A 27,995-nucleotide genomic window follows, 5' to 3' on the forward strand; every position below is an offset into this window, starting at 1 on the left:
TTTGTATTTCTTAGTGTTTATTTCAGTTCTTTTTGCATATCTAAAGATCAGAAAGTAGAAATATACATACAAAATTCAGAACAAGTTCCTAAAATGGCTTTAGTATTGGCCCATTACTGACACCCTTATTTTGAAAGTTTGAATTGTCAAATATGTCTAAAGTGCATTCTTGCAAGCTATTCTGTAGCAGCATCTGTTCTGTTTATAAAACCTTAAGATGTATTCAGACAAGAGCAGGAAAAGTCACAAAAAAAAGTGTGATTTACATACATTTTTCCTTAATCACCCAGGACAAAACACTTGTGTGAATTAGTTATTAAGTATACAAGAAATATACAAAACAACAGCATTATAAAAAAAGTTCATATGGCAGGGCATAGAATAGAAACAGTGTGCTGAAGCCTAGGTATCTTTGGGACCATAGGGGGAATCTCTGATCTGCACCAGTGTATGATGTATCTGAGGTCTGTGATACTCAACAAAGCTGCGAGGTAACTTCGAAGACTCCTGGCATGGCTTTGGAGAAATCACCAACACAAATGAAAATGCTCTTTTGTTACTGAGACTGTCAGGTCATGGTTTCTTGCGCCTAAAATATGAAAACCAGCATTCAGTACTGACTTTGCAATCAGTGACACATTAATAGCAATTGGATCTCCTAGAAAAGACTTTACCAGAACTCGGGTTTTATTGTGGGAAAGGTCAATCCTGAGAAAGCAAGTAACAGTTATAAAATATGTATATCCACTATTAAATTTAAAAAGCAGGATCCCCGCCTGCCTCCTACTGCAAAGACTTTGCAACTTGCCTAAGGAATATGTGTTAAAAATGGACACAAAGACTTGTATAGGTAAAACATTTGACCGGGCGTTTTAATATGAAAAAACAATTGACCAGACTCTTGGGTACGTGCTTAATAGAAGGAAAAGTGAGATTCCTTCCCCTGCCATAAATTCCACCATTCCGTTTTATTTTAGTGAACATTTACCACTATAAGGAGACCTAGAGGCAAGTTCGGAGAAATGAATTACACGAAGAGCTGTCTTCCCTGACTAAAGCCTTCGGCCTCCCTCCCTACTGGTGATCTCAGTCCGCCTCTGAGAGCTTTAGGAGCACTAGCCAAGTATGAATAAGCCTGAGCAATCTTCCTTTACCTCTGGTTACTGCTCTTACCAAGCCTTCTGACATTCTCAGCCTGCTGCTGCAGTCTGCTAGAGGGCCCAGCTGTTCCAAGGGGTAAACAAAAACCACGTATGTCCTCTTAAAAGTGGATAGTAGGGAGATAGGGTGATAGTGGAAATACTGGAGGAGGGAGCACACACACAGGCCCGGTTAGTCGGGACTCACTTGGGTTGTGCATGATGCTGATATCCAGGCCCCAGCTGAGATCCTGCTCTCATCTCCACAGCCACAGAACACTGGTAAGAAAATTACAGAAGAGGCAAAGATCAGCTCCAATCTCTACAGTCTGTAAATACAGTTGTGCTCAGATGGCTTCAACCACGGTGGAATCCCACACTGGTTTCCAGTGCAGCACAGACACCTACGTTAAAATACCAGATATGTGCAGTTTGACATAGGCCATAAAGATAGTGAGCTGGAAGGGCCTCTAGAGATCATGCAGGTAATTTCCTTGAGAAGGTTAGTGGCCAGGACCAGAACATGGCCTCCTAACACCACCTACCCTCCCCGCGCTGGTTCTTTCTAGAAGAACCTCCCTTTAGGAGTAACAGTGAGTTAACAGTTCCACAGGGAACTTGTGCTTCAATGAAGATCCCCACCAATGTGATGTGAATTGTTCTACAGTGATGCCCTATGACTTGATTCTCAGGCCCTGTCTCTCTACACTGACCAGGGACCTTGAACCAGAGAGTTCCTGTACGAGCAGACCTAAACAAACAAGAGAACCGTAGCAGGTTTGCGGAGAACAGGCCTACAGGCTGCACTGGCAATGTGAGATCTGCTTCCGAGAGCAGGAAAAACTGGAGCCAGGAGGGTTAAAATAGGTTGCCCCTAACTTTTATGAAGCAGACAGATTTAATTTTTACCCCTACCCTTGTTTCTACATCAGTCCATTCAGACTCTGTACCATCTGGTGGGGCAGGTGCTGCTGTGGAAGATCTTCGTTTTCGACTGCGGAAAAAGGGGAAACACGATGCAACAATTATTTTTGCATCTAAGAATAGGAAAAATACTAGAAATAGGACATCACTACATTCCTTCAGTTAATTAATGCTACATCTTATAGGACATTGTGTTCTGCAAGCAGCAGCAGCTAAGAAATCTTTAGCCCTGTGAAGAGATGCATCTGATGATCACTCACCCGGTTGGTGATTCTTGTTTTAAAGTCTCAATATCTGTAAACTGAACCGATTGTCCACCGCCTCTTGTTTTATAAACATCACCCTGAAGCAGACAGGAAAGGTCAGCATTATACTTTGATATAACTGAATGATATACATGTATTTCAAGCTGAACTTAAGATTCTCCATGAAACAGTAAAGTCCTATTCATAAGTGCCTATTCAGACTGTGCTATGAAAGTACTTCAGAAATTGTCTCCAGTAAACAAAAGAAGTCCAGTGCAATATAATCAGTAACATTCTTAAATTGCAAAAAATAGATATTTCTTTTCATTCAATCTATAATTTAAAAACAACACCAAGGATCAAGAACTCTACCAGAAATTTCTAAAATGTTCTAAGTCATTATACTTTCCTCTGGATATACCACCCCGCTTACTTTACAGTCTTATTTGTAACTCTGGTTATAATTAAGAAGCATCCTCTAAATTTTTTCTAGTTGGCTTTTACTTCCGTGATTATTCACTGACTCTCTGATCAAAGGATAATTTTTCTAGAGGCTAGGGAAGGGAAAGGGATCAGGGTAGTTCAGTGATAAGAAATGTTGACAGGTCACATTTTAACGTGGGCTTTTTATCGGGAACTGACAAATGTAGATCTTTCTTTGGGTTTACTTCTAAAGTAGTGGTTGAAACTAGCTCTACAAGGACGTAATAGATCTGGAGTTCCTCGAACAGAATCCCAGGGACCTGAGCCTCGTTCACTAGAGAGCAGCTGATTTAGTCCAAGTTCAGCAGATTTACAGCCCCAGCAGTTCCTTTAGTTTTCTAATGAACAAACAAAAAGGTTGTATCAATACCCATTTATCTTTGTTGACACTGCCTGTGTGTCGTCAGAGGAACAGAAGAGTAAGTGGTTTTTTGCAAAGTTGACTTTCTGTATGTTTTTCGTCCTGTGTCAATTTGTTTTTACCTTGATTAGTTTAGTTTCAATCTCCCCATCGGAGGCTAGTTCCTGGTGGGTCAGCATGTACTTCTCACACTTAGCTAGTGCCTTTTCATTTGCAACAGATACTGTGATGGCATGAGGGACATGTGGCTGCATGACTGTCTCAGTTTGCACGTTAGAGGCAGGCTTATGATCTACCCATCTGTCTCCTGCAGAGCGAGATCGTCTGTGGCGGAGACGAATTGGTGGTACGTTCTGATCAGGTTGAGAGAGGAATCAAGAAACAAGCATAACCCAGAATTAATTTAAGGGTATTATTAGAAGTGCAGCAGGTTTGGCTACATTAGTTGATAACAGTATCAAAACGAATGCACAAACCTTTTCAAAAGCTAAATATGTTATTCAGATAATTTAAATGTTCTCTTTGTATTTAACCACACAACCAACAGACATCTTTTAATACTGCTTGTCTAGTATACATTCTACCAGGGAGCTCCCCTTTCAACAAAACAATATAAGAAAAAGTTCTGGCTATGCTGCAAGCTTTCCCATGTAAGTGGTATTCAAGACAATTCATTTTACATTCTCTATCAAAACCATCATTTGTGCCTCCTATTGTAAGGTAACCTGTGAGGTCCACAGCTATGTTAAAAACTTCAAATGAGGTCAATAAAAACTCTAAACTTGCCACAGTCCTCTAAACAAAAGAGAAAACACTCCGTATACAAAGACAATAAATAAGTAAAAACTAATGGACTTTCTGGTACAAAATGCTAAAGAACATAAGGTATAATAAGAAACCTAGGTATAAAATGATCAAGAGACTATAAATGAAGTACTTCTGACTACTTTGAGATCTTAAAATCTCAAGTAAAACTTTTAACAAGTTCAAACACAGTAATGGCTAAAACATAACATTTTTTTCTCCAATATTTCATAAAGATTCTAAGAACCAAACTAAAAATATAGTATCAAATCAGTCTGTATCAATCATACAGTTAAAAACTAGTTGTTTCCAGTCAACTATCATGTAAATCTGGGAAAGTTAAATTTAGCACATTCAGTCTAAGAAAAAGCATTTCACATACAGGACATAATTCCAAAGACAACTCATTGGTTCAGATGTCTCCTATTTGTGTAACTGAAAGCAAATTAAACAGTCTGTCACATGCCAAATCCTTCCAACCTGGTCACGGACAAAGATCCTAACTTTAGGATGCCTGTCTAGAGAACTGAAGCATTTCCCCTATGTAATCACAAGCAACAGCTGCTGGTGCTAAGTCATTGCTACTATAGAACCTGGGCGATAGAGTTGGCCACAAAAGATGCCCACACTGCCAGCAACCCAGGAAATTCTCCCTTCTTAAAAAGTGATCTGATGTTGAACAAGAAAGTCAGGCTCTCATGACCTACCATTTAGCAAAGGTGATAGTTTTCCTGAACACATTCAGCAATAAATACATTATGAAACTGGCTTCAGAAAGATAATTGTTACAATCTGCTATCATTTACAGACTCAGAGATATTTTCATCTTCTTCAGTGAAGTATAAATTCAGCCCACCTGACAAAATTTTTGGCCAAAAACTTGGATAAATAGATACTAGCCTAAACTTTGCTGCACTTCTAAAGAGATTTAATTTCAAGTGAGAAGTTGGATTGCTAGTAAATCCTTTTAAATATCTGAGAGCCGAATTAGTTAACCAAGCATAAGCAAGCCTTGAATAGTGTTCACTCTCTAAACTTTCATGAAAAATAAAAGGGATTTATTAGAGTTGATCAGAAAGACCAGTCACTATAATTTGCTCCCTAAAAAGGTTTCAAGCAAAATTTGCAAAGTAAAGAACATAGGCTTTAGAATCATCTGTTGCTTGGTAAATACTTTGCAGTTCATCACTGTCCCTTAATAAGCAGAAGTGCAGGCCATCTAAATGAAACTTATCTGTACCCTAAATTATACAAGAAAACTAAAGCAAAATACTATTAATTTGTTAAAAGACAAATTCTAAAAGAGCTATAGTAAGATTTTACTAACTATAAATCCACATTAACTTGGTCCATTTATTTATAGTCAAAGGAAAAGCTTTTTACCTTAATCCTTAAGAAGAAAATTTAAACACAAATTTCTTTAAACACCCTTGACTGAGGCCAAGCCCTTATAAATTGAGGTAAAGCTCTTGAGATTAAAAGCAATTTACTGGACATGCAAACCTTCAGTAGTTATAAAACAACAGGCCTGGAGTATTGCAAAACAGTCAATGTCATGAAAATCAAAAAAAGTTTGTGGCAGGGGGACTATTTTATATTAAAAGAGATTGAAGACAGAGAATAACCACATGCAGGGCATTCACTTTGTTAGGATCACAGATTAAAAACAGAGGCTATTAATGTTAACTTTTTTAGGTTTGATAAAGACTGTTTATACAGGACAATGTCCTTAGTAGGATTAAAAGTCACAAAGTGTAGGGACTTCCTTTCAGAAGTTCAAGGAAAAAATGACATATCTATATAAATCACAAGTGGTAAGTCTAGGTAAGGGGAAAGAAGATACTGCACCATTCTTTCAATTTTTGAGTTTGAAACTATTCAAAAGTTTGAAAGAACAATTTAAATAAAAAGTTCAGAAGCAGCAAAAAAAAACTGAGGAAGGAAAACAAAAAAAAATGGAAAATGTGCTCTGAGACACAGTTTGCTGATTTTGTGGCTGCCCACCAGCTTATGCAAATGAAAAGCCCAGATTACTTGGGGCACACCCCATTGACTTGTGTTCACTGGCGATCCCGATGTGGCCAGGTGTTATGACTTTTTCAGATGAAGAGCTAGGCCTCAATCTCAGGGTGATTGTCAAAGTAAATAACAGAAAAATTAGCCCTTGTTTATATTTGGAGCTCGCCCATCTTTCCATTGAACTTTCTGAATGAATCAAGTCACGAAACCCCCCAGCAAACCCGCGATTGGCTACGGCCACCAGGCTTTCGGAGAACACCGGCACTGACCCTGCAGCAGTGGTCCTCTTCTAGCTCTACCTCATTTCTGAATGTGGGAACCACCTCCCTGCCTTCCGTCCAGTACATCCCTCGCCTTCTGTCTGACACGACACAAGTTTTACTTTGTCCTGGCTCCTGCTGCCTACGCCTTGCAATAGAGGTGACATGGACAGGTGTGTTGTACGGAGGAATTTTCTGCTCCCATTCCGAAATACAGGAAGCTACAGAAATGCTGCTGCAAGAATTAGAGCGCCTATGTAGCTGTGGCTGGCTCAGGAGCTGCTGGCCGGTGGGAAGCTGAGCAATATAGTTACTAGAAAGCTAAAAAAATGGAAGAGAAATTAATGAGCAAGACTGAAACACCGAGAGAAACAATTCACTGCTTTTCTATCATTTTAGCCTATGTTAGAATCATTTTTACTGAGTTACTCCATGTTTTATTCTGAATTTGCAATAAATTTATTTATGCTAAATTTTTAGAAATATTTACATAGAGAAGTTAGAGAAATACAATAATATAAAACAACAAATGGAGCATCCTAGAAAGTTACCTAATCTGAGCACATTTTCTCTAGTGCAAGTGACTACCCCACCACGAAAAACTTACAGGAACTGGTGATGGAGAGACGGCTCTTTGAGTGACTTTTTCCCGGTCCCGCTCCCGGGAGGGTCTCTCTGGCTTTTCAGCTTTGGGTTCAGTAACAATAGCCTTCAGTTGTTTCAGTTTTTCATCTTTGACCCAGAGTTTATTTTGCATCTCCAGCTGTTTGGCTGCCACCCGGCGCTCCTAGGTTAAAAGAGGGACACGCGTCTAATTCAGTCACACCAACGGAGCATCCTGGACCACGCAGCCACTTCGTTTCCTAAGAATGGCGGCCCTTCCGGAGTCCAGCGCACCTCGTCATGCCAGCTCACTGGTCAGCCGTTTTAAGGGCAGAGAAAGGAGACAGAATGGACTGAATGGTGGCTCCTGCTGCCACCGCCACCGAAACCCTAAGCCTGGGAACATGGATTCGGAACACCTTGGGTGGAAGCCCACCACCATCCCGGAGGTAAGCACCACAGGAGTGACACTCACGCATTCTTTCTCCCACTTCATGGTTGTTTCTGTCACCATGCCTTGTAGCCTGGCTTCCAGTCTGCGCTTGTCAGAAAACTGCCGCTGAAGTTTCTGGTTCTGAGTCTCGAGTTCCTGTTGCAAAGTACGCTTGTCTTCCTCATAGATTGTAGTTGTCTTCTCCAGAATCTCAATCTGGGAAGGCAGACCATTCTATTCAGGAACCGGCCTGTAAGCACCGCACGCAGCTGTGAACTGACTGCTCTGGCGGTTTGCTCACACAGGCATAGTTGTGGAAAGAAAAATCCTGGAGAAAGCAGTTCCCTCTTCTATGTTATCTGAATTCCAACCTCCATGCCTAGAAGTGAGAACTTCTAAACAAGGGCCTCACAGAAAAAGACAAAGCTTTAACTGATTTCATGTGAAAATGATTTTCCCCTAAAATTCGCCTGAATTTTGTTTTTTAGGCTGTTTTCAGAAGAGAGAACACTGTATTGGTTGCAATAAGCTTCTGTCTAGAAGGAATGGATACCCTTTAAAGGATCTAGAGAGAACAAACCTATTGTCCTAAGTCAAAAAGCAAGCATAAACCAGAGCTAAACTTATGAAAGCCCTCTAGAAACTCACTTATTTGGTCCAAGAACATTCTCTCCAACGGCTAAAGTCTAACTCAGAGAATTAAAGAGTACATTACCCCTCTAAAGCTCTTTGCTCACATCCCCTCTCTTCTGGGGCGAGGTGCAGATTAGTAGGGAGCTAGGCGCTGCCTCTCCCCCAGTAAGCAGTGGTGAAAGGCCCGGAGGGTGAGCAGCTAGGTCAGAGAGCAGCGCTAACCAGCCAGCACGCACATCCACTAAATCATGCCCAAACAAACCTTATACTCTAAAGTTTTGTTTTTCTTCTCCAGTCGTTCTATTTCCAATTTCTGTCCTGAGATCACCTTTTCTTTTTCATTTAGTTTTCCTTGAATGTAGTTTTCTTTATTTACAACAGCACTGTCAAACTCTTGCAACAACGCTTTAAATGTCATAGCTGAAACAAAAGCATGCAGGCCACGTTTACTCCCAATTCCAAAATAACCAGTGAAATCAACTTTTATTAACCAGTATGTAGCTATTCAGCAAATCATGACAGCCTGGAGCAGAAAACAAGTCAAGAAGGAAATCAAGAGTTTGGTTTCTAAATCTATGAGAGATATTCCTAGAAAAGCTGGTTTTGACTGAAAAACATAGAGTCTTTCATTCGGCACTACAGCATTGCCTTGTCAACCCTTACAGGTAAGTAATTTGGTTCAAAACAACTGCAAAAACAGAAACAACATTAGATTTAGGATCAGCTGGATCCAACCTGAAATCCCTGCAACACCAACTACGAGTTATGTGACTTAGTTTTTCTGAGCACATTTCTTCCTTTTTTTTTTTTTTTTCAATTTATTTACTTGACAGGCAGAGAGAACGGAAGCAGGCTCCCTGTGGAGCAGAGAGCCTGACACGGGTGATGCCAGGACCCTGGGATCATGACTTGAGCCAAAGGCAGAGGCTTTAACCCACTGAACCACCCAGGCGCCCCACATTTCTTCCTTTCAAAACGGGAATACAGATTCCACTTACCTCACACATTTCCTCTAAAGATACAAATGAATTAATGATAATAAAAATCGTAGACCTACCCACTGAGCATTTTTAAGTACCAGGCTGTTCACTGTTCTACATGATTCTCACATATTATCTCACTGCCACAACACCCTCTGAGGTAAGAACAGTTAAAATCCTCATTTTGCAGATAGGGAGACCAAGAAATGGAAAAGGAAGTCATTTGCCCAAAGACATTATTAAAATGTAATATTTATGAAGTGCCTTGCAAGTAACTAGTAGGAACTAAAAGCAACGTACCTATTATTCCTTTGTGTCTTTTTCTGTAGATTTAAAAAAGAGAGAGAATACACACCTACCAGTTTCTTCTGTTTTACAAGCTGTGAGAAAGTTCCTGGTCAGTCAAATTTAACAATGCCTTGAGCACTACAAAGTGCAGAAACAGATGACCCTTCCTTAAGATCTGGCCAAGAACTCAAATTTCTTACAGTTTCTGGAGTTGAAATGATCGCAGACCGCTTTTAGCCCTTACATTGTTTGTGAAACTCATCGATCATCATCTGCCGTAGGTGATGTCGCTTCTCTAATGCCTCAATCAGCCTGGGAAGAGTCTGCTCATCGTTGATATCCAAAAGTTCACAGGACGGCAGAGGTGGAAAACTCTGTAAAACCACTTCTGTAACCAGTGGTTCTGCGTTGAATTATAAAAAAATATATTATAAAAAACAAGAAGTTACACAGGAGAGAAAGCTTATTTAAACAAGTTGAACACCTGTGATTAGAACCCCCAGTCCAGTGTGCTTTCTTGAGTTGTCACAATCATACTTCCTTAAAAATGAGTTATAAAAAAGAAAAAGTGGGGAAAATAAGTTATAATATGTAACAAAAGAAAACTCATTTATACTTTGGGTCTTTTTTTTTTTCTTTGCACTTGGTTCTTTAGAGAAAGGGAAGACAGTAGTTCTCTACTGTGAAATCAACCTTAAGGAGAGAGAGACTGAGAGACATCAGCATGTACATGATGTGACACACATCATACCATCTCCAACTGGACCTCCTCGAGCCTGGTTTCTGTATCTCCTTCCAGGTGTCAAACCACATATTGCCTTGTCCACTGGTCTTGCCACTTCAACTTCTTGAGTCACTTCTGCAAATCTCATGACTTGCTAAGATACAAAACACATTGGAGGGGGTTTTTGGTTTTATAAATCAGCATATTCAAGTCCTTCAGAAATTACTCAATGAAACAATAATAAATTGATCATTAGTTCACTTCTGTAACTAATGGTTCTGTATCAGTTTTAAAAATATTTAAAATATCATTCTTCACATCCAAATAGTTGTTTTCTCCATAGAAATGCAGAGACTTTATAAGATAAATAGATCAAAATTACCAAGCTCTCTTCATAATCTTCAGCCTTTGGATTCACACACACGATCATGCGTACTTTACCTTCGCCATCAAAGTAGTTCTTGAACAGATGGGTTAACTTTGAATCTCGGTATGGAACCATCTGTAAATACATTCAAACCCAAATATATAAGGCACAAGAATGCACACAAACAAAGCTCTGCAAATGATGACCAGCTGTCACTTACTTTGTTAGTTCCGTACATTTGGTTCTCCCTCAGGACTTCCATACACGTTCTTAGCGTCATTAATGACTGATTAATGTTACCTGACAGGAAAATATAGACAGAAGACATCTGAAAACAATACAGTAGCTACAATGTGGTCTGTCTGCCTATAAAATCATAGAAATACTATATGGAAATTACAACTAATGGGTTTTAATGGCCTGATCTAAGGAGTTGTCCCCACATGGCCTTGCTGTATTTCAGGAGTATTTTTATAGCAGTGTTTCAGGAGGGGATTAACACCATCCTTCAAGGATTCTATCAAAAGTGCAACATTATTTACTTCATGGCCCATAAAGTTTCTTCCAAATCTTAAATTCTGTGAAAGAGTATATTAAATGCAGCTGTTATTTAATATCCTCACATTAAAATATTATCTCAAAAGCATTCAGGCTTCATCAGCACTGAAGTCTCACCCCACCCCTGCCCCAGGTACCCAGAGGGGCTCCTGTCTCCAACAGTCATATATGTTAGGACCAACTCTGTGCCCTCCACATCCAAACAAGGATTTCAGTTTTTGGTTTTGTTTTTTGTTTGTTTGTTTGTTTTAAGATTTTAGTATATCTGGGACACCTGGGTGGCTCAGTGGGTTAAGCCTTTGCCTTCGGCTCAGGTCCTGCTCTCAGGGTCCTGGGATCGAGCCCCATATTGGGCTCTCTGCTCAGCAGGGAGCCTGCTTCCTCCTCTCTCTTTGCCTACTTGTGATCTCTCTGTCAAATAAATAAATAATAATTTTTTAAAAAAAGATTTTAATATATCTAAGTAATCTCTACACCCAATGTGGGGCTGAAACTCACAACCCTGAGGTCAAGAGTCACATGCTCTACTGAGCCAGCCAGGTGCCCCCAAATAAGGATTACTAAGGTGACATAGCTGTTACTTCTGACCACTCCTGTTTGGATTTCTGAGTCAAGACAAGTCTGACCGATTCATCAAGCCTCCAGTGAGGCAGGAGAGCTCACTTGCAGAGACCCCCAAATACATCAGCTAATTCTCACTGTGTTCTCATTCTTGGTCACCTCTCAAAACACAGAGCTCATCTGTGCCTCCATAATGTCCTATGATGCAGGATTCTTCTTCCTTGACCCCAACTCCAATGTCCTTTCTCTTTCCACTGTGCTCTCTGGAGCCCAAATTCCTGTTACCAGACTTCCCTATGTCCTCACACTCTCACAGAGAGCTCTCTACCCATCTCTCTCTAATTACCATTTCTTAACCTGAGGTCCATATTGTCCATGGGTACATTTCAGGAAGTCTGTATACTTGGATGGGAAATAAATTATACCTTTAGTTTTTCCAGACTTCTGAAATAGCACATCCTTTCAATTATGAATGTAGGCCAAAACGTAATATTAGTGGTATCTGTGATTTTTGCCAGCACAAATCATAGGTAATTTTATAGCATCTTACACTTTATTGCAGATCAAGATATTTATATTCATCACTACTTTGAAATTACATAGTTATAAGACTTACTGATACATCTTTAATTAAGGCATTGATAAAGAAACATGTAAATTATTATAATGACAAATGCCTTAAGAATACTTTTAGTGGGGGGCGTCCAGGTAGTTCAGTCAGTCAGCTATCAGACTGATTTATTTATTTTAGAGAGAGCCCAGGTTGGGTGAGGGGCAAAGGGAGAGGGAGAGAATCTCAAGCAGACTCCCTGCTGAATGTGGAACCTGACATGAGACTCGATCTCAGGACCAGGAGATCATGATCTGAGCTGAAACCAAGAGTCAACACTCAAGCAACTGAGCCACCTAGGCACCCCAGGCATTCACCTCTTGATAGCAGCTCAGGTCTTGATCTCAGGATTGAGTTCAAGCCCTGCCTTGGGCTCCATGCTGGGCGTGAAGCTTATTTTAAAAAGGGAAGGGGTGGGTTGTACCTGGGTGGCTCAGTCAGTTAAGCATCTGCCTTCAGCTCAGATCTCTGGGTCCTAGAATAGAACCTCACATCAGGCTCCCTGCTCAATGGAAGTCTGCTTCCACCTCTCCCTCTGCCCCTCCCTCATAAAAACTTCTAAAAAACATTTCCATCTAATCAGTGAACTTTGTAATCCTACATATTTTATGTCATTCACTCAGGGATATTCTGTGAAGTGTCCATGGGCTTTACCCTGCAGCCGACGTGCAAAGCCCCACAGGATTATCCTCTCTCAGAAGGACAATGCTTCCCCCTACAGCCCAAGCAAAAGTTGCTTGTTTTCTGAAACCTGACATTTATTTTTTTTTTTTAAAGATTTTATTTATTTATTTGACAGAGATCACAAGTAGTAGACAGAGAGACAGGCAGAGAGAGGGGGGAAGCAGGCTCCCTGCTCAGCAGAGAGCCCGATGCGGGGCTCGATCCCAGCACCCTGGGATCATGACCTGAGCTGAAGGCAGAGGCTTTAACCCACTGAGCCACCCAGGCGCCCCAAACCTGACATTTATAAGGATGGTGAGCAGAGGAGGCCAGCAACATTCTCCTAGTCCCTTGCTGCTGCCCTTCCATGTTCCCCACCTCGCCTGCCCCTGGGTCATTCTAGTGTCTGTGAGGACTGCTCCAACATGCTGCCAGAGGACTCGCACTCCCTCAACTCCAGTCAGTCTTTCTTCACCATGGTTGCTGCACAGCTATGCCCACACCCCGAACCTTTATCACTCAGAACTGCACCTCCTCTAGAATTCTGTGTCCCAGCCACGGTCTCTCTTCTTCCCATGCTCATGCCCTCATTTTTATCTCAGCTGTTCCCCATCCATATCAACACTGCTAGTCCTTTCTGGTTTTCTCCCAAAGCATCAGAACCCTCAAGTTTCTACTTTCTTCCACTGGGATAAGCCCTCTTCCCATCAAGGTGAATCCTTCCTCTTTTATGATCTGGAGCCCAGATTCTCTATCTTAAATATACATATATAGTGTGGAGGTTTTTTGCCATCTCACGTGGCTACCACCTTCTTTCTTCTTCCCAGGCTCTTTTGATCAGTCACCTTAAGCATCTGTTCCTCAAGGCTCCGCCTCAGCCGGTTCCCATGTGTCCTCTATGAATAATCTCATCTCCCCTGCTGCTTCCATAATATTGGCAACACCTAAACCTATATGCCTCCAGTCAAATCTCTCTCCTTCCAAATTCGTGTACATCCAGTGACTAGGCAGTTCCCCTGGACTAAGCTGAACACATCCAACACAGACTCTTCAACGGCCCACACCTGCACCTCAGACTGCTTTCTCCTCAGCTATGATCCTGGACCTGCCCTCCCCCTCTGGCTTCCTCTCCACATGCAGGTCGACTTCCCAACCAGCTCTCCCTTTTCTCCCACCCTTGCCTCCAGGGCACATGATTGCTCCTCCGACCTACTGCAAAAGGCTCCCAGCTTTTCCTATCTCTAGACCTGCCTCAGTACCTTAATTCTCTATATGGGAAAACATTCTTTCTGAAAGACTAAGTCTTCATTTCCTTTCAAAGGAGTCTGCATAATAGTAGAAAGACAAAAGCGTTGAAAATCCAGCCAACCTGGGTTTAAAATCAGGCTCAAGTCTTGGGAAGATTACCTAACCTCTCCCAACCCATTTCCTCATCTGAAAATGGGTATGACACAATCCTGAAAGGACAGAATCAAGAAATCAAGCCCATGCATAGTAAATACTGTGATACACACTAGTCCTTTAATAACTGGCAACCACCATTATTCCTTTAGAACAAAAATTCAGACTTTTTAATATGATAGACAAGAGTCCTCATGGCCTTGCCTTGCCACTTCAGTTGTCATGGGTCACCAACCTATACCCTCCCACTTCAGTGACCTTGACCCTGCCATATTCTCTCAGTTTAGAAGTGGCTGTCTCCTCTGTCAAGTATGACTTTAACCCTGTCTTCCATATAGCTCAAATAAAGTATCAACTACATGAATTTCCCCCTAAACTTTCCCTCACATGCACCCCAAGACTAGATGAATATTCAAATACTGGCACACAGTACGTACTCCATACATGTTATTAGGTAAACCATAACACGAACAGCTATACTAACGAAAGATTAAAAAAAAACAAAAAACAAAAAAAAAACCACAGATTTTCTTCCAATTTGCTTTTGTGTTCAAAGATTTTTCCCACTTCCAGAAGCCAGTTTTCACCAGTATGAATGTTGGAATACCTATTAAATCACTTAATTTTAAGGATCTGGTGCTTTACTGGCAATAGATACAATATGAATATAATTTGCTTTATATTTATTTTAATCACTTACCCCCGTTCTTCAAGCAGCCAGTGTATTATAACATATAGAATATACATATGTTATATATATAACATATGTAACACACTGATACCAAACCAACATTACTAAAGAAACAGCAATGACCACTAAACTTAGCCTCCAAATTATCAAAATTGAAGACAATTATGCTTAAACCACCTATCAATAAGCAGATGACAGACTGGCATTGCAAGTTTTTGGAAGTTGTAGCAATAAACCAGTACTATGCTGTGCTCACCAGCTTCACGTAATCTGTTCCCTTCTGCTTTTGTCCGGTTCGTTCTTTCACTTCCAGCAAGATCTACCAGGGACAACTGGCTTATAGTGATTTGTTCCTTTTCCTGAAGAGAAGATCGTAATTCTAATAACATGAGGTACAACTGGTTTACAGTGTTCTTCAAATATATTCCAATCAACGAATTATTAAGTCTTATAAATATCACATTTGCACAGTACAAAACGGTAGGGCTAGATGATACAGGTTTTGGTGGAAGAGTCTGCTAAGAGCATAAGCTTAGTTATATTCATGGTAGTCTCGATGACTTCCCTGTTGTCTGGTCTTCCACATTATACTCTAAGCCCCGTGAAAGCAAGGATCGATGTTCTCATCTCTAGCAACCTGCACAGTGCCACAGCACAGGATCTCAATCCATGTCTGCTAAGTAGTGACTCTAGAACAGGCCTATCCTAAATTCTTCTATAACCGATACTTAACAATTTTATAATTGTGAAAAATTTCATAATACTCTAATTGTATAAAAAATGAAGAGGTACATAACTGATTTGTAATATTAGATGTGTTCAAAGGACAGGAAGTATATATGGAGGCTTGACTTAAAAGCATTTTCTAGCTAGTATGAGTACCTACTCTATATAAGTCAGGCACTGGCCTAAGAATTCTACATGCATTGCCTGCTTTAATCCTCACAGAGGATTATCAAGAGTTTATAACAGGTCAGACAGCCTGCAAATTAATAGGACTCAGAATTCGAATCCTGGTGGTCTCCAGTATGCTGCCGTACCATCTCCTCATGCCATGTGGAAATCTTCATGATGAGGTTCAAATGGAATTACACTTTAATAGCTCAAAGTTATTAAATGATTCCTATTCAGGCTCAAATGCTTTTATTAATTGATGTAAGCCTTGTAGTGTGACAGGCCTAGCAGTAAAGGATGATCAGCTGATGGGAGGCCTACTGGCCTATCAGCTGCGAGAAGAACAATTTAGAATTGTCATCTCCTAAACTGTATCTACCCTGGAAAGTTAACCGCTGACATTTTAAAGCCATTAACTGAATTCCCACGTACAGAACGAGTCTTCAGAGATAAAATAATGACCCATACATACTCATTTTATCTCCTCTATTAAAGAGATTTATAAAGATTTGTAAACCTTTTTCACAGCACAATTCCATGTTCTCAGATTCAACAGCCAGCTTCCCAAAACTACACTCTTTAATGGAACAATTTTTAAATATCATCACCCACATTTAATAATTCTAGAATGTCTTCACTGCAGTCAAGCTTCCCTGATTTAACTCTGGTTCTAAAAACTAAGGGTTCAGTTAAAACAAGAAAAACTCCACACAGTACAAGTTTACCTGTAAGACATTGTCTCCATCCGCATCCAGGGGAGCCTGAACTAATTTAATGTTGAACACGCTATGGGAACGGCTGGACTCACGATTCAAATGTGTGTTAGCAATACGTCTCTTTTTCTGGCCTGTGATGAGAGACATCATTGATCAAACCTGAACTCAGTCATTACAGTATACATGCTTTCTACTAAATAGTACTGCCAACAAATTATAGTAGCAACTCTTGGGATTTTATGTATTGTTTCAGATTTTCCTAACTTTAGCTTGGTTTCTAACCTCTCCAGAAAACTTCAAAAGCCTCCTCGGTAGATTTCACTTCTACTTCTGTACATCCTGCAACATACATGTTATGGTTCTTATCTTCACGAAGCAGTTTAGACTGTGGTGGTCTGTGAGAAAGAAAAAGACATCAGTCTCCTAAATAATGAGATCCTAACATCTCAGCTTAAAGACTAGGACTAAACTGTCGGGCCATAGACATCGAATCTTACAATGGGAATAGGCCTAGGCAAGAGCTACAAAAAAACCCCAGGGACCTTGGTAAGCATAAGGTACACAGTCAGGGTTAGTTACGTAACAGGGTCACAGGAACCTATGTTGTTCTAGAAGCTTTGCTCTAATTTGTTCTAATAAAGCACACAAAACACTTACGAAACAAGTAGAGAACAAAACAGTATTATGTATAGCAACATCATCACATGCACAGGTTAAGCAACAAAGTCTAGCATTACCCTAATTTTAAAAATTCAACAGAGCTGGTTCTCACATCAGAATCCACAAAAGACAAATTCAGAAAGAGTTTGGTATATACCAGGAGTGGCAATCTTTTCAAAGTGGCTGGTCAAGTGTTGATCTGCACAGTAGGATAAGAATGGAAAGGGTGCCACTTGTTCAGCCTGTCTTGTGAGCAGTGGGGGTGGAAATGTGTGCCAGTCACCATCACTCAGTACAGGACAGATTCCCCAAGCAGCAGGCAGGGGCTCAGAGGTAGCAGCCCGCCCAGTGCCAATGAAAAACCACCTACATGCAAACATGCCACAGATGCCAACTGCTAGTATAACTGCACCCTTTCTCCTTAAGAAAAGAGTCAACGTCATCACATACACAAAATCTGTGTTCCTCATGGGCGTGCTGCAACTGTTCCACCTACCAAAGGAATAAGGTGAAAGTTACTGTTTCTACAGCAGCCAGGCTCAGTCCACAGTAGTGACAGTCACAGTGAGTCAGTGCTTAAAAACCCTCTACTTATAGTATTTCTTCATCGTACTTAAAAAGACTTAAAAAAAAATAATAATTAAAAACCACCCTAAGCAATTAAATCTGAATTCAATGCCAAATACACACCCCATGAATTCATTCAAGGAGTTACCAGAAAGGTTACAAGGCATGCAAGGCACATTTATCAGTCTTCCTTTTGTAAAACTAAAACCAAGATGGACTTCTTTGAAAATAATCTCTTTTAAAACCAAACAGAAACGTGGCACATGCGCAAAAAAGTGAAATGGATTGGTAGCAACGAATGACATCACAAAAGTTGAGCAAAATGAGTACACACAATAGACACTCTGAAACAAATGGGAAAGGAAGTAATCTATAAATTGCTTAATGTGATTTATTAAACCTGTTCTCAGTCTAATGGTTTTCTAAATATCCAGCTATTTCTCCAATAATGTTCAGTTAATCTTCATATTATTTATGTTCTGAGAGGCCCTAACAAAGACAGCGTTGAAGATAAGCATTTGGCTTAAGAACAAAACCATCAACTCAAGAACAAGATTCTAATACTACATGAGACTCCAGAGTCTGCTCTGGCCAAACACGGATTGTGAGGCCAGGCTGTTCTTCAGTCTGAGCCAGCCAAGACCCAAGGAAATCTAAGGAGTTGTCTTTTAACTCTGGTGGAATGATGTTACAGATGTCACTTCACATTAATCAGTGATGAAAGATCTGTAGCAGTTGTACAGACGACAGCTTTGCACTCCACTCTGGAGATCACCAACCACAGACGGTTAACATGGCTACAAACTCCCAGCACAAAGCGTTAGGTTCTTGAAAGGTAACCCCAGGGCACCCACATGCATAGGACACTTCCTCACACAATTACAGTGTTTCTCAAAATACAGCCCCAAGGCCAAGAGTTCTCAAAAGTAATGTCTAAGATGAGGATTCAGGACTCTCTTCTCCTTAGATGCCTTAACCCACTGGTTCCCTTATACAGCTGTATATCTGGTTAAAAATAAAACTATGCATTGAACACCAATTGCACGATATATTATGCACATTAATATGTGTATGAAATATATGCACATTATATTTCATTGGGAAAACAAAAGCATTATCACCATTTATCACTGAGAAAACTAAGGCTCCCTAAGGTAAAGTGGCTTCCCCAAGGTTAAGCAGCTGACATGGAACTCTCTTCGCTACTTACTTAGGCTTTATGGGATCAAACGGCACCTCTTCCAATAGATCGTAAATGTAATTATTATATATTTCAATATAAGAGACAAATACACCATAGACACTATCTTCATCAATCTCTTCTGCTTTGCAGAATTCTTGTACATTTATCATATCTGCAAACTCTGGGTCTACTTGTCGTCTGAAAAAAGAAAAAAAGGCAAAAAGTCTCTTCTTACAGAGTCAGCATCAGAAGTAAATGATCCCAAGGGGAAACTAAAGATTTACGTTAAATGACCTGTCACTGCAAGCAATCTATTCATACTCGTGGTCAGCCAACAGTACCTGTCATGTCCTCACTCTCCCACCCAAAGTGGCACATTCTCTAAATAGTATTTCAAGGACTTTGTGCTCAAAACCAAACAGAACAACTGAGCAAATAAATTTAATGAAGAACATTCCTCAACTTTGATCTCACTACAGTCAATTGTCAGACCAACTCCCCTTTGTGTTAGTCATTCCCTGTGCCTGAGAAAGCCACCAGGCAGGGTTCCCCTTAGGCTAGTGTCACACTGAATGTAACTACTTACTTGCTAGAGGGAGTCTTTGGATTAGGCATGGCTTCTCTTTTCTGCCGTTCTAACAAGGCATCAACTTCACACTGTATATCCATGCTATTCCTGTCATTAGATTTAAAAACCTGAAGTGGAGATAAAAATCAGACCATGATTTTTTTAAGAATTTAATTTAAATAGTTTTTTTAAACATATTTAAGACATAAGAAACATTTTTATTACTTTTAAGACATACTGAAGACATAAGAATATTTATGACATAAGACATATTTAAGACATAAGAAACATTTACTACTTAAGGTTTCAAAATGTATCCACTGTATTAGTTTTCCTTTAACACTACTGTAACCATAGGTCTCTTGGTCCCTATGCCCTCAAGTGAAATAGTCACAGCTCAAAAAAAAAAAAAAATTACACTTACGTATCGTTTAGCTTGAAATGACCCTATACTGTTAAAGATCATGTCCAAACAACGAGGAAGCAGACCTCCTTCCCCTGGAGAACCAGTCATCGTGTGAGTTTTTCCACTTCCTGTCACACCATATGTGAAAAGGAGACCTACAATGCAGCAAGTCACATGGAGTTATATGTTGAAAGTCACACTGGGTTATATCTTAAAAGTCCTCCACTTTTAATATTTCTTCATTGTATTAAGAAACACTTAAAATTAACCAGCTCAAAAAGCAGTCTCTAGGGGCACCTGGGTGACTCAGTTGGTAAAGCTTCCAAGTTTTGATCTCAGCTCAGGTCTTAATCTCAGGGTGGTGAGTTCAAGCCCCTCGCTTGAACTTGAACTTCACTATGCCCACAGTGGAACCTACTTAAATAAAAATAAAATATATTTTTTAAAGATTTTATTTATTTATTTGACAGAGATCTCAAGTAGGCAGAGAGGCAGGCAGAGAGAAAGAGAGAGAGGGAAACAGGCTCCCTGCTGAGCAGAGAGCCCGATATTGGGCTCAGTCCCAGAACCCTGAGATCATGACCTGAACCGAAGGCAGAGGCTTAACCTACTGAGCCACCCAGGGGCCCCCAAAATAAAATATTTTAAAAAGCAGGTTTTATACCACCCTAACAGATTAAATCTGAATTCAAGGCCAAACATAACCAAATATATAAGTATCAAAACAGTTTTTTCAGAGGGGGACAAAAAAGAAAATGTAACAAAAGCTCCAATAATCATACCATTTTTGCCATGAATGAGGTCCTCTACCAAGGGGTTAGCCACAACATCAAAGAGTTCCTTCTGGGTGGTATGAATGCCAAATACTTGTTTAAATGAATATTGAGTCTGTGAAGAAGGAAAAAATAAAAAGCATATGAATGGAGTTTTACTCTAAGCTAGAAATACATCTGTTTAAATGTATTCAGATGTTTCTTAGTGAACATTTAAGATCTAGACACCCCCCCAAAATTAAGTCTTTAAACTTGGAACCCTTAAAGTCATAACATAACTCAAGTTATACCCCTTATACAGAGAAAGTAGAAGTCTTAAGTCCACTAATGCTTCACAGACCAAGGATGATTTTGGACAACAAAGATCAAAATCATCATGACTCAGTCACAGACTTGTGAAAATCATCAAGCATTACTCCATACACTAATTTACCACTAAAAGGCCATAGCAGCATAAAATCAAGGGATTTGGTGTACCATCTTAAAATCAGGAATGAATTGTAAATATAATCTCATCTGAGTTTTTCTATGAAATAAATTGTGACCTTTAAAAAAATCAGTACTTCAATTATCTATATCATTATTATAACACTACATTACCAAAAATATTACCAAACTCCTACTTGGAAAATTTGATTGGGGACTGAGGTATATATGAATATATTTTCATGTAAACTAAATTGTCCTATTTGTCCAGAGGCTGGAGTTCTATTATTTCTGTTTTTGTGGGGTTTTTTTAGTTTTTCTGTATTGCAGACACTGCAATGATTTCTGTAACCTTTCTGAATTTCGCAGTTTTTATTTCACGAATGTCAGCACTAAGTTGTTACGCAAGCTTCACTAGAATTTATTATGGATTATAGCCTTTGTCAAGCAGTACCCTCTTTCCTGTTTTATACCCTTATCTTTAAATTCAACCTGTACAGATATCACTATCATGACCCTTATATTTTTAAAATTAGCAGTTTTGTCCCCCCAAAACGGGACATGTATAGATTAGTACTCAAACATACACTAATACAACATGTGCCAAGCACTGCCTTAGCCTAGCAGTGGATCATTTCACTCTTACCTTTGATTACATACTATTAATTATTATACTCATTTTATAACTTGTTAAAGATCACACACCTACTTGAGCTAGGGTAACTCTTACTTCATGGAAGATATTACCCCAACCGTATAAACTAGCTATAGAGTTCACAAGAAGAATGAAGAATCTTAGGGCGGAAAGGATTCACATAAAATAGTGCTGACAGATCAGTCAGATGACCTCCAAGTTCTTGTGAACAAATCCCTCCTTACCTGTAAAGAAAACCAAGGCCCAGAGGAGGAACTTCCCTAATCCTCCGGTGCTGACTGGTATCCCAGCCATTTCCAGGCCAGCAGTGCCTTCTGTGACAAGGCAGTGAGAACTGCTAATCCCCACCAAACTTTCTGTCTACTTATACATAGGAGATTAATCTAATAGAGAAATGAAGTTCTTCACAGTAAGACAGTTCTCAATTATTTGACATCTTTGAAGGCCCACTCCTCCATGAAGCTTTCCCAGACTCTGCATTCATGCTTCATCCATATTCATTGAAAGGGGAACAGGACAGATAAGGTACATATCCCCCTGAAGCTTACATTATAGCAGGGGAAAGAGACAATACAAAAATCTCTTGATGTGCTAAGTGCTATCGAGGAAGCACAGAAAGGGCAGACCGGGACAGAAGCAGGGAAGGGTGCCACTTCTGTTAAGGTAGTCTGGACAATCTCTCTGAGGAGGTGACGTTTAAGCTGAAATCCACAGATGAGAAGCCATCTGTGCTAAGAGCCAGGAGGAAGAAAAGTCCACGCCAGGAGAACCGCCCTGAAGCAGGATCCAGGCTTATCCAAGGAACACAAAGGACTGGATGGCAACAGATGACCATGGACAAATAGAAAAATTAAGCAGGATTCTGCCCGTTTAAAGACTTTATGCCTTGAAAATTTTTAAACGGGAAAAGCGTCAGATCAGATTTACACTTTAAAGATCTCTCTGGGGTGCCTGGGTGGCTCAGTGGGTTAAAGCCTCTACCTTTGGCTCAGGTCATGATCCCAGGGTCCTGGGATCGAGCCCCGCATCGGGCTCTCTGCTCAGGAGGGAGCCTGCTTCCTCTGCTCTCTCTGCCTGCCTCTCTGCCTACTTGTGATCTCTGTCAAATAAATAAATAAAATCTTAAAAGATCTCTCTGGTGGCTCTGTGGAAAATGGAGAATAAGATTCAGAGCGGAAGCAAGCAGTCCAGTTAGATTTCAAGTATGGTCAACAAACCAGTGCCCCTCTGAGAACTGTTTGTTTCCTGTCTAGGAGGAGAGAATTAGAGAAATCAGGAGAAAGTTTAGAAACTTGTGTAGCCATTTGACATGGCTGCCACATCCCAGTATACCATCACTAGGCTCATCTCACTGAACAAATTATCAGATCACTTCTCTGTGGTCTAATTTAGATGGCAAAGCTGCAGCATGAAATTATCGGTCACAATGCACTGAAAATTTTAAAAAGCTGTTCTTCACTACAGATCATTTGAGAAGCTCTAGTCTTGATAATTAATAGCAAGGCTAAGATGGGCGGGGGCAGTAGAGATAGAAATAAAAGGACAGTTTCATGTTGGAGCAGAACTGATAGAATGTACTGAATGGCAGACAAGCAGGGACACATGGTGCTACCATTTATTGAGAAGACAAGGGAGGAAATGATTTGAGGGGGGAAAGAATCAAGAGTTCTTTTGGGCACGTAGAATTTGAGATGCCTATATGACATCCAGTGGATGTTCAGGTTTAGAAGTTAGTAAAGGGTTAGGCTGACAAAAAAAAACCCAACAAACCCAGAATTATCATATAACCAACATTCAAAGCCGTGGGAAAGTGTAGAGAAGAGAGCCCTGGGTATAGCCCACTCAGTACTGAGAAGTTGGAAAAGGAAGAGGAGCCCACAAAGGGTGGCCTGTGAGAACCAAGAACATGAAGACTTGGACAGGAAAAAGGAGAGGGCTTCGGGAAGGACGGTCCTGCTGAGAAACAGATTATGAGGACAAGAGATGCCCATCCAATCTGAGCAGTCCAGAGGCCACTGGTAGGCTTCTGACAAGCTCGCAAGAGCAGGGTGCACAAGAGTGAAAGGCTGCGTGAAAGTAGAGACAAGAGCCTGAATCACTGCTTCTTCCTGCATTCCCAAAGTCCATCTCTTTCAGCACAGCGGTCTGTCTTCCATCTGTGCCCCCAACTCAGCTGTAAAGGCAAGGATTGTGCCTTACTCATTTTTTAAAATCTCCTTCTGCCCTGCAGCTTTTGTGTAATGTTTGTTGAAATGAACTGAACTCACTTTGCTCAAGATTTTACTAAAAATAACACTTCCGGGGCACCTGGGTGGCTCAGTGGGTTAAAGCCTCTGCCTTCAGCTCAGGTCATAATCCCAGGGTCCTGGGATGGAGCCCCACATCGGGCTCTCTGCTCAGCAGGGAGGCTGCTTCCTCCTCTCTCTGCCTGCCTCTCTGCCTACTTGTGATCTCTGCCAAATAAATTTTTTAAATCTTTAAATAAATAAATATAAAGATAACACTTCAAATACACAATGCCTACTGCTATTTTAATCTGCACATTAAATTGTATCTATGTGTATGTGTCTGTGTGTATAGCCACCCAGCACAATCATTCATTAAATAATCCCTAATCTAAAGTAAATAATCTAGTATAAGAAATTCATAAAAGCAATCCTCTAAACTCAAGTATACCAAACGTAGGCCTAGTCACACTTTATATATGGTGGTTATAGGGAAGTAAACAAGTTTTTCAAAAAAGTGGAAACGTCAATTGTGTTATATGTAAAAAATGTTAAAAAAAATGTTAAAAAACAATTATTATTTTTTTTTTTTGAAATAACCTGCAATTTCATTATAACAAGCATAGGGGCTTTGGAAAATATTGTCATGAAGTCAAGAGGAAAAACAATTTGGTGACGGAAATGCCAAATCAGAAAGAAAGATGTGCAAAGGATGGGAAGGAAGGCAGGGCAGACAGAGGCATGGGAAGAGAAGGAGAGGAGAGGAGGACGGAGAGAAGAAAGAAGACAAGAGGGAGGGAACATAGTAGGGAGAAAAAAAAAACACAGAACTCGAGCTAGAAGGAGAGAGGACAAGGAGAGAAAAATAAAGTACAATGAAAACTGGTGAGCAGAGAGAAGAGAAAGAGGGCAAGAGTGTAAAAAGTTTGGAGGTGAAAAGAGAAAATATAGTTTTACATGTTCGAGGTTAGAAGGAGGAGTCAAGACCACTCAGGGCTTTCTCAGCAGCCCAAGGGACGGTCCTCCAGACTGTGTGCTCACATATCTTAGATGGAGAAGACTCACTCCGTCATGAGGGCATTCAGGAGAGAACATTTCAAGTAAAAACAGCTTGGTTCCAGTGGGAATTACCTCTTTATAGTCTCCATTTCGATTGAGTCTGTAACCCTCAGGAGTATGAAGCTGAACAGTTGTGTTATTGATCACTTCTATGCAGCACTCTTGATCAGGAAGGCTCAGTGGGCGCACCCTACAGTACACCTGAAATTACAGGAATGGACTTCCAGAACAAAGGTTGACAACTTTTCATTTAAGCTTCCCATTCATTCATCCAACACTTGGTCTCTCAACATAAGAGATTTATATGAACTTAGTGCTATGAAAACCAAAACTTGCTACCAGAAAGTGTCAGATGTAAACAGATATAACAGTTACAAGGGACTTTAAATACACATACAATTAAAACAAATTTGGATAACAAAGCATCAAATCACACAGCTTCTCTTCACTATTATACTGGCACCAACTGAATAAAGCCATATACAACCACTAATACAAAAATCTCTAAAATTAACAGCATCATAAAATGAGAATTATTTGAAAAGCTGTCAGAATTCTTTGAAATTCGATGTCAAATAAAATTTGGCAGCTTAACACTTGTATTAAATAAATATAACATATACATATATACCAATAAGAATATACAAATATACAAATAAATAACCACAACATCCAAAAGATGGCTTCTTAATCAGAGATAGGGTTAAGGAAAAACTGTTCAGCTGTATGTGCAAAGTACCTAGTTCCCTTAACTTAGAACAAGAGACACATCCCAGTGCCAGTGGAGAGAAAAATATCCCAGAGCAAACCAACCTTCTTTAATTTGCCATCTGCCTCTAAAAAGAAGTTCCTAAGCCTGAAACTCGTGAAATACATGCAATTATGATTAGTTACTGGACTGAATTAAACTGTTCTACACCAGCATCTTTATGAACTGTTTAACAGCCCTGAAGTTGGGAGAGGATGCTCATCCAAGCAGAAAGTTTCCTGCCTTCTGAGAAAGCAGGAAGAATTCTCCCGGACAGGTGAAGAATATTTTTCATTACCTAACTTTACAGATTATAATTAGTTACAGGAGTTAAACAGTTGACAACCAAAGACTTCATTTTACTGGACTAATGAATCCCACATAGAAACAAAATTTTAAAGCTGGAACCAGCCTTACCTAAATTTTTCACTAAATGTTCTCTATTTCACTAAATGTTCTCTGACTATGCTTCTACATCTCCATCCCTTCCGAAGTATACACAGAAGACAGAAAAGAACTGAAGAAAACACACACACACACACAAATTTAAAGGGAGACCTTACCCCAACTGGGTCTTTAAGACTTGTTTGGGATCCTTTCTTCACTAGAATTTTCCTGGGTGTCTTTGTCCTCCTGGTCATAGGTTAAAAAACATTAAGTTCAAAATAACATACAATAACCTCACCTATAATTCATAAAGAGACAACCTTCCTAGGATTTATAAAGGTCTCCCTTAGCAGTTCTAAAACATTACACCCCAAATAACATAATAAGCCGCATTAGAACAAAGTTTGCAGCACACAGTGCAAAAGTGAGCAAGACTGGGTTCAGGAGATGGTTTCAGTACTAGACAATAGTTCTATATTTATTTAAAATAGCTTGCATTTTTTCTGGAAGGACTATACAGAAAGTGAAGCACTAGAAGTTTGAAAAATTTACAGATAACTGACCACTCTTATCTTGAAGGCACTTATATATGCGCACAAACACACACACTGCTCCAACAGCCATTGCCAAGGTGGATGACAAGGATTAACTTCGGCAAATGATAAAAAAGCAGGTGGGGAAAATCCCACTTGATTCTTTCATCAAGATCTGTCTATGCTTTTAAGGAACAATTGTTTATTGAGTTCTCCGAGTTTATCATCCTTTGTCCCCAAACAAAATTTAGTCTCCAACCTGCAATTTCTCGCTCTCTTGGAATCAAAAAAAAAGATATTTTGACTTCACCAATTTCACCAAAGCATGAGGTTTACCTCCAAGGCAACCCCCACATTTATCTATAGTGCAGATGAACATTTAACAATAAAATTAAGTGTAATTATTGGCATGGACTTAAGTTATTAAAATATTTTCACAACACGGCCCGAAATGAAACAAGCAAATTAGTGTTTTCAGTACAAAATATCATGGTGGGTTTCCTTTATATATATATATATATATATATATATATATATATATATATTTTTTTTTTTTTTTTTTTTTTTTTTAAGAGAAAAGATTTTGACTTTGGCCCCTTCAGAAAACCAGCTGCCTTTGGCAAAGTATTGTTTTACGCAGGAGCCGTCCGGACCCAGTGCAGCGGGGACGCCGGGTTTGGGGCGGGAATGCGGGCTTGAGCGCTCGGGGGCGGGCCGGGACTGTCAGCCGGCCCGGACCCCCGCCCCAGTACCCGATCTCCGCCTCCAGGCCGCGGGGCGGGGCTCGGAAGAGCACCCCGCGCTCGCGGGGGACCAGGGCCCTCCAGGGCGGACGCCGCCCGGCGCCCGCAGCACCAGGGCACAGCCCACGGGGCGACCCCCTCCCGCACCACCCGCGGCAGAGTGCAACCTGGAAACGCCGGTGGCCGGGCGGGAAAGGGCCACTTAATTAAGGGCTGGCGGCGAAGGCGTCGGAGCCAGGCGGGTGGAACCCGGGCTGACCGCAGCCCACCAGGCCCCAGGCTCCCCGTTCCCCGCGACGTGGGCCGGCCTCTTCTGCCCTCTGGAGGCCCGGGGCGGGAAGCCGGACTCCGGCGTGAGGGGAGGTGGGGACGTGGAGGACGCGTCGCGGACCGGTCCCCGCCAGTCGGGCTCCCCGCAGCGGCCCACGCAGGGGTTCCCTCTTTGGGGGCCGCGGCCTGGACAGCACGGGACTCGGTGCCGACCGAGGAGAGGCCGGCCCCCGCCCCGCGGCCCGGTACTCACGCTGGCTTCATGGCAGTGGGCTCCGTGCTGCCGGGACGCGCGCGCGGGGCGCCGGGCTCGATCCGGCGGGCTGGTGAGGGTGGCGGGCCACAGGGACGCGCCGCGGGAAGTAGTACTCGGCGACTGAGGCACGGCGCTCCAGAAAGCCGGCAAACTTCGCGGCGAGCCCAGGTGAGCTCGCG

At 40.9% G+C, this 27,995-nt stretch overlaps 1 protein-coding gene across 3 annotated transcripts; it reads right to left on the reverse strand.

Moving 5' to 3' along the window:
* On the reverse strand, nucleotides 1–27,995 carry KIF23 (kinesin family member 23). 3 transcript variants are annotated; one of them, XM_044231468.1, is made up of 24 exons: nucleotides 27,814–27,995; nucleotides 26,191–26,260; nucleotides 24,952–25,080; nucleotides 20,524–20,629; nucleotides 19,760–19,896; nucleotides 19,354–19,463; nucleotides 18,795–18,965; nucleotides 17,468–17,509; nucleotides 16,640–16,752; nucleotides 16,367–16,488; nucleotides 15,004–15,106; nucleotides 10,484–10,563; nucleotides 10,279–10,398; nucleotides 9,924–10,050; nucleotides 9,417–9,575; nucleotides 8,167–8,324; nucleotides 7,314–7,487; nucleotides 6,843–7,022; nucleotides 6,245–6,556; nucleotides 3,275–3,505; nucleotides 2,324–2,406; nucleotides 2,055–2,133; nucleotides 1,348–1,418; nucleotides 1–589 (listed from the first exon to the last, which is right to left on the reverse strand). In XM_044231468.1, exons 1-24 carry the CDS (start codon nucleotides 27,822–27,824, stop codon nucleotides 574–576), a joined length of 2,904 nt encoding a protein of 967 aa, XP_044087403.1. In that variant the 5' UTR covers nucleotides 27,825–27,995; the 3' UTR covers nucleotides 1–573. The 3 variants fall into 3 exon arrangements, with proteins under 3 accessions (XP_044087403.1, XP_044087404.1, XP_044087405.1); XM_044231469.1 differs by lacking the exon at nucleotides 17,468–17,509; XM_044231470.1 differs by lacking the exon at nucleotides 6,245–6,556.

The sequence above is a fragment of the Neovison vison genome, chromosome 13, assembly GCF_020171115.1.
Source record: "Neovison vison isolate M4711 chromosome 13, ASM_NN_V1, whole genome shotgun sequence".
Lineage (NCBI taxonomy): Eukaryota > Metazoa > Chordata > Mammalia > Carnivora > Mustelidae > Neogale > Neogale vison.

Coding starts and splice junctions, on each gene's coding strand:
- KIF23 (XM_044231468.1), bottom strand. Junction 20,630..24,951: donor GAAATGGAGACTATAAAGAG/GTAATTCCCACT, acceptor CCTTCTTCACAG/ACTCAATATTCATTTAAACA. Junction 16,489..16,639: donor TTTTGAAGTTTTCTGGAGAG/GTTAGAAACCAA, acceptor CTCTCATCACAG/GCCAGAAAAAGAGACGTATT.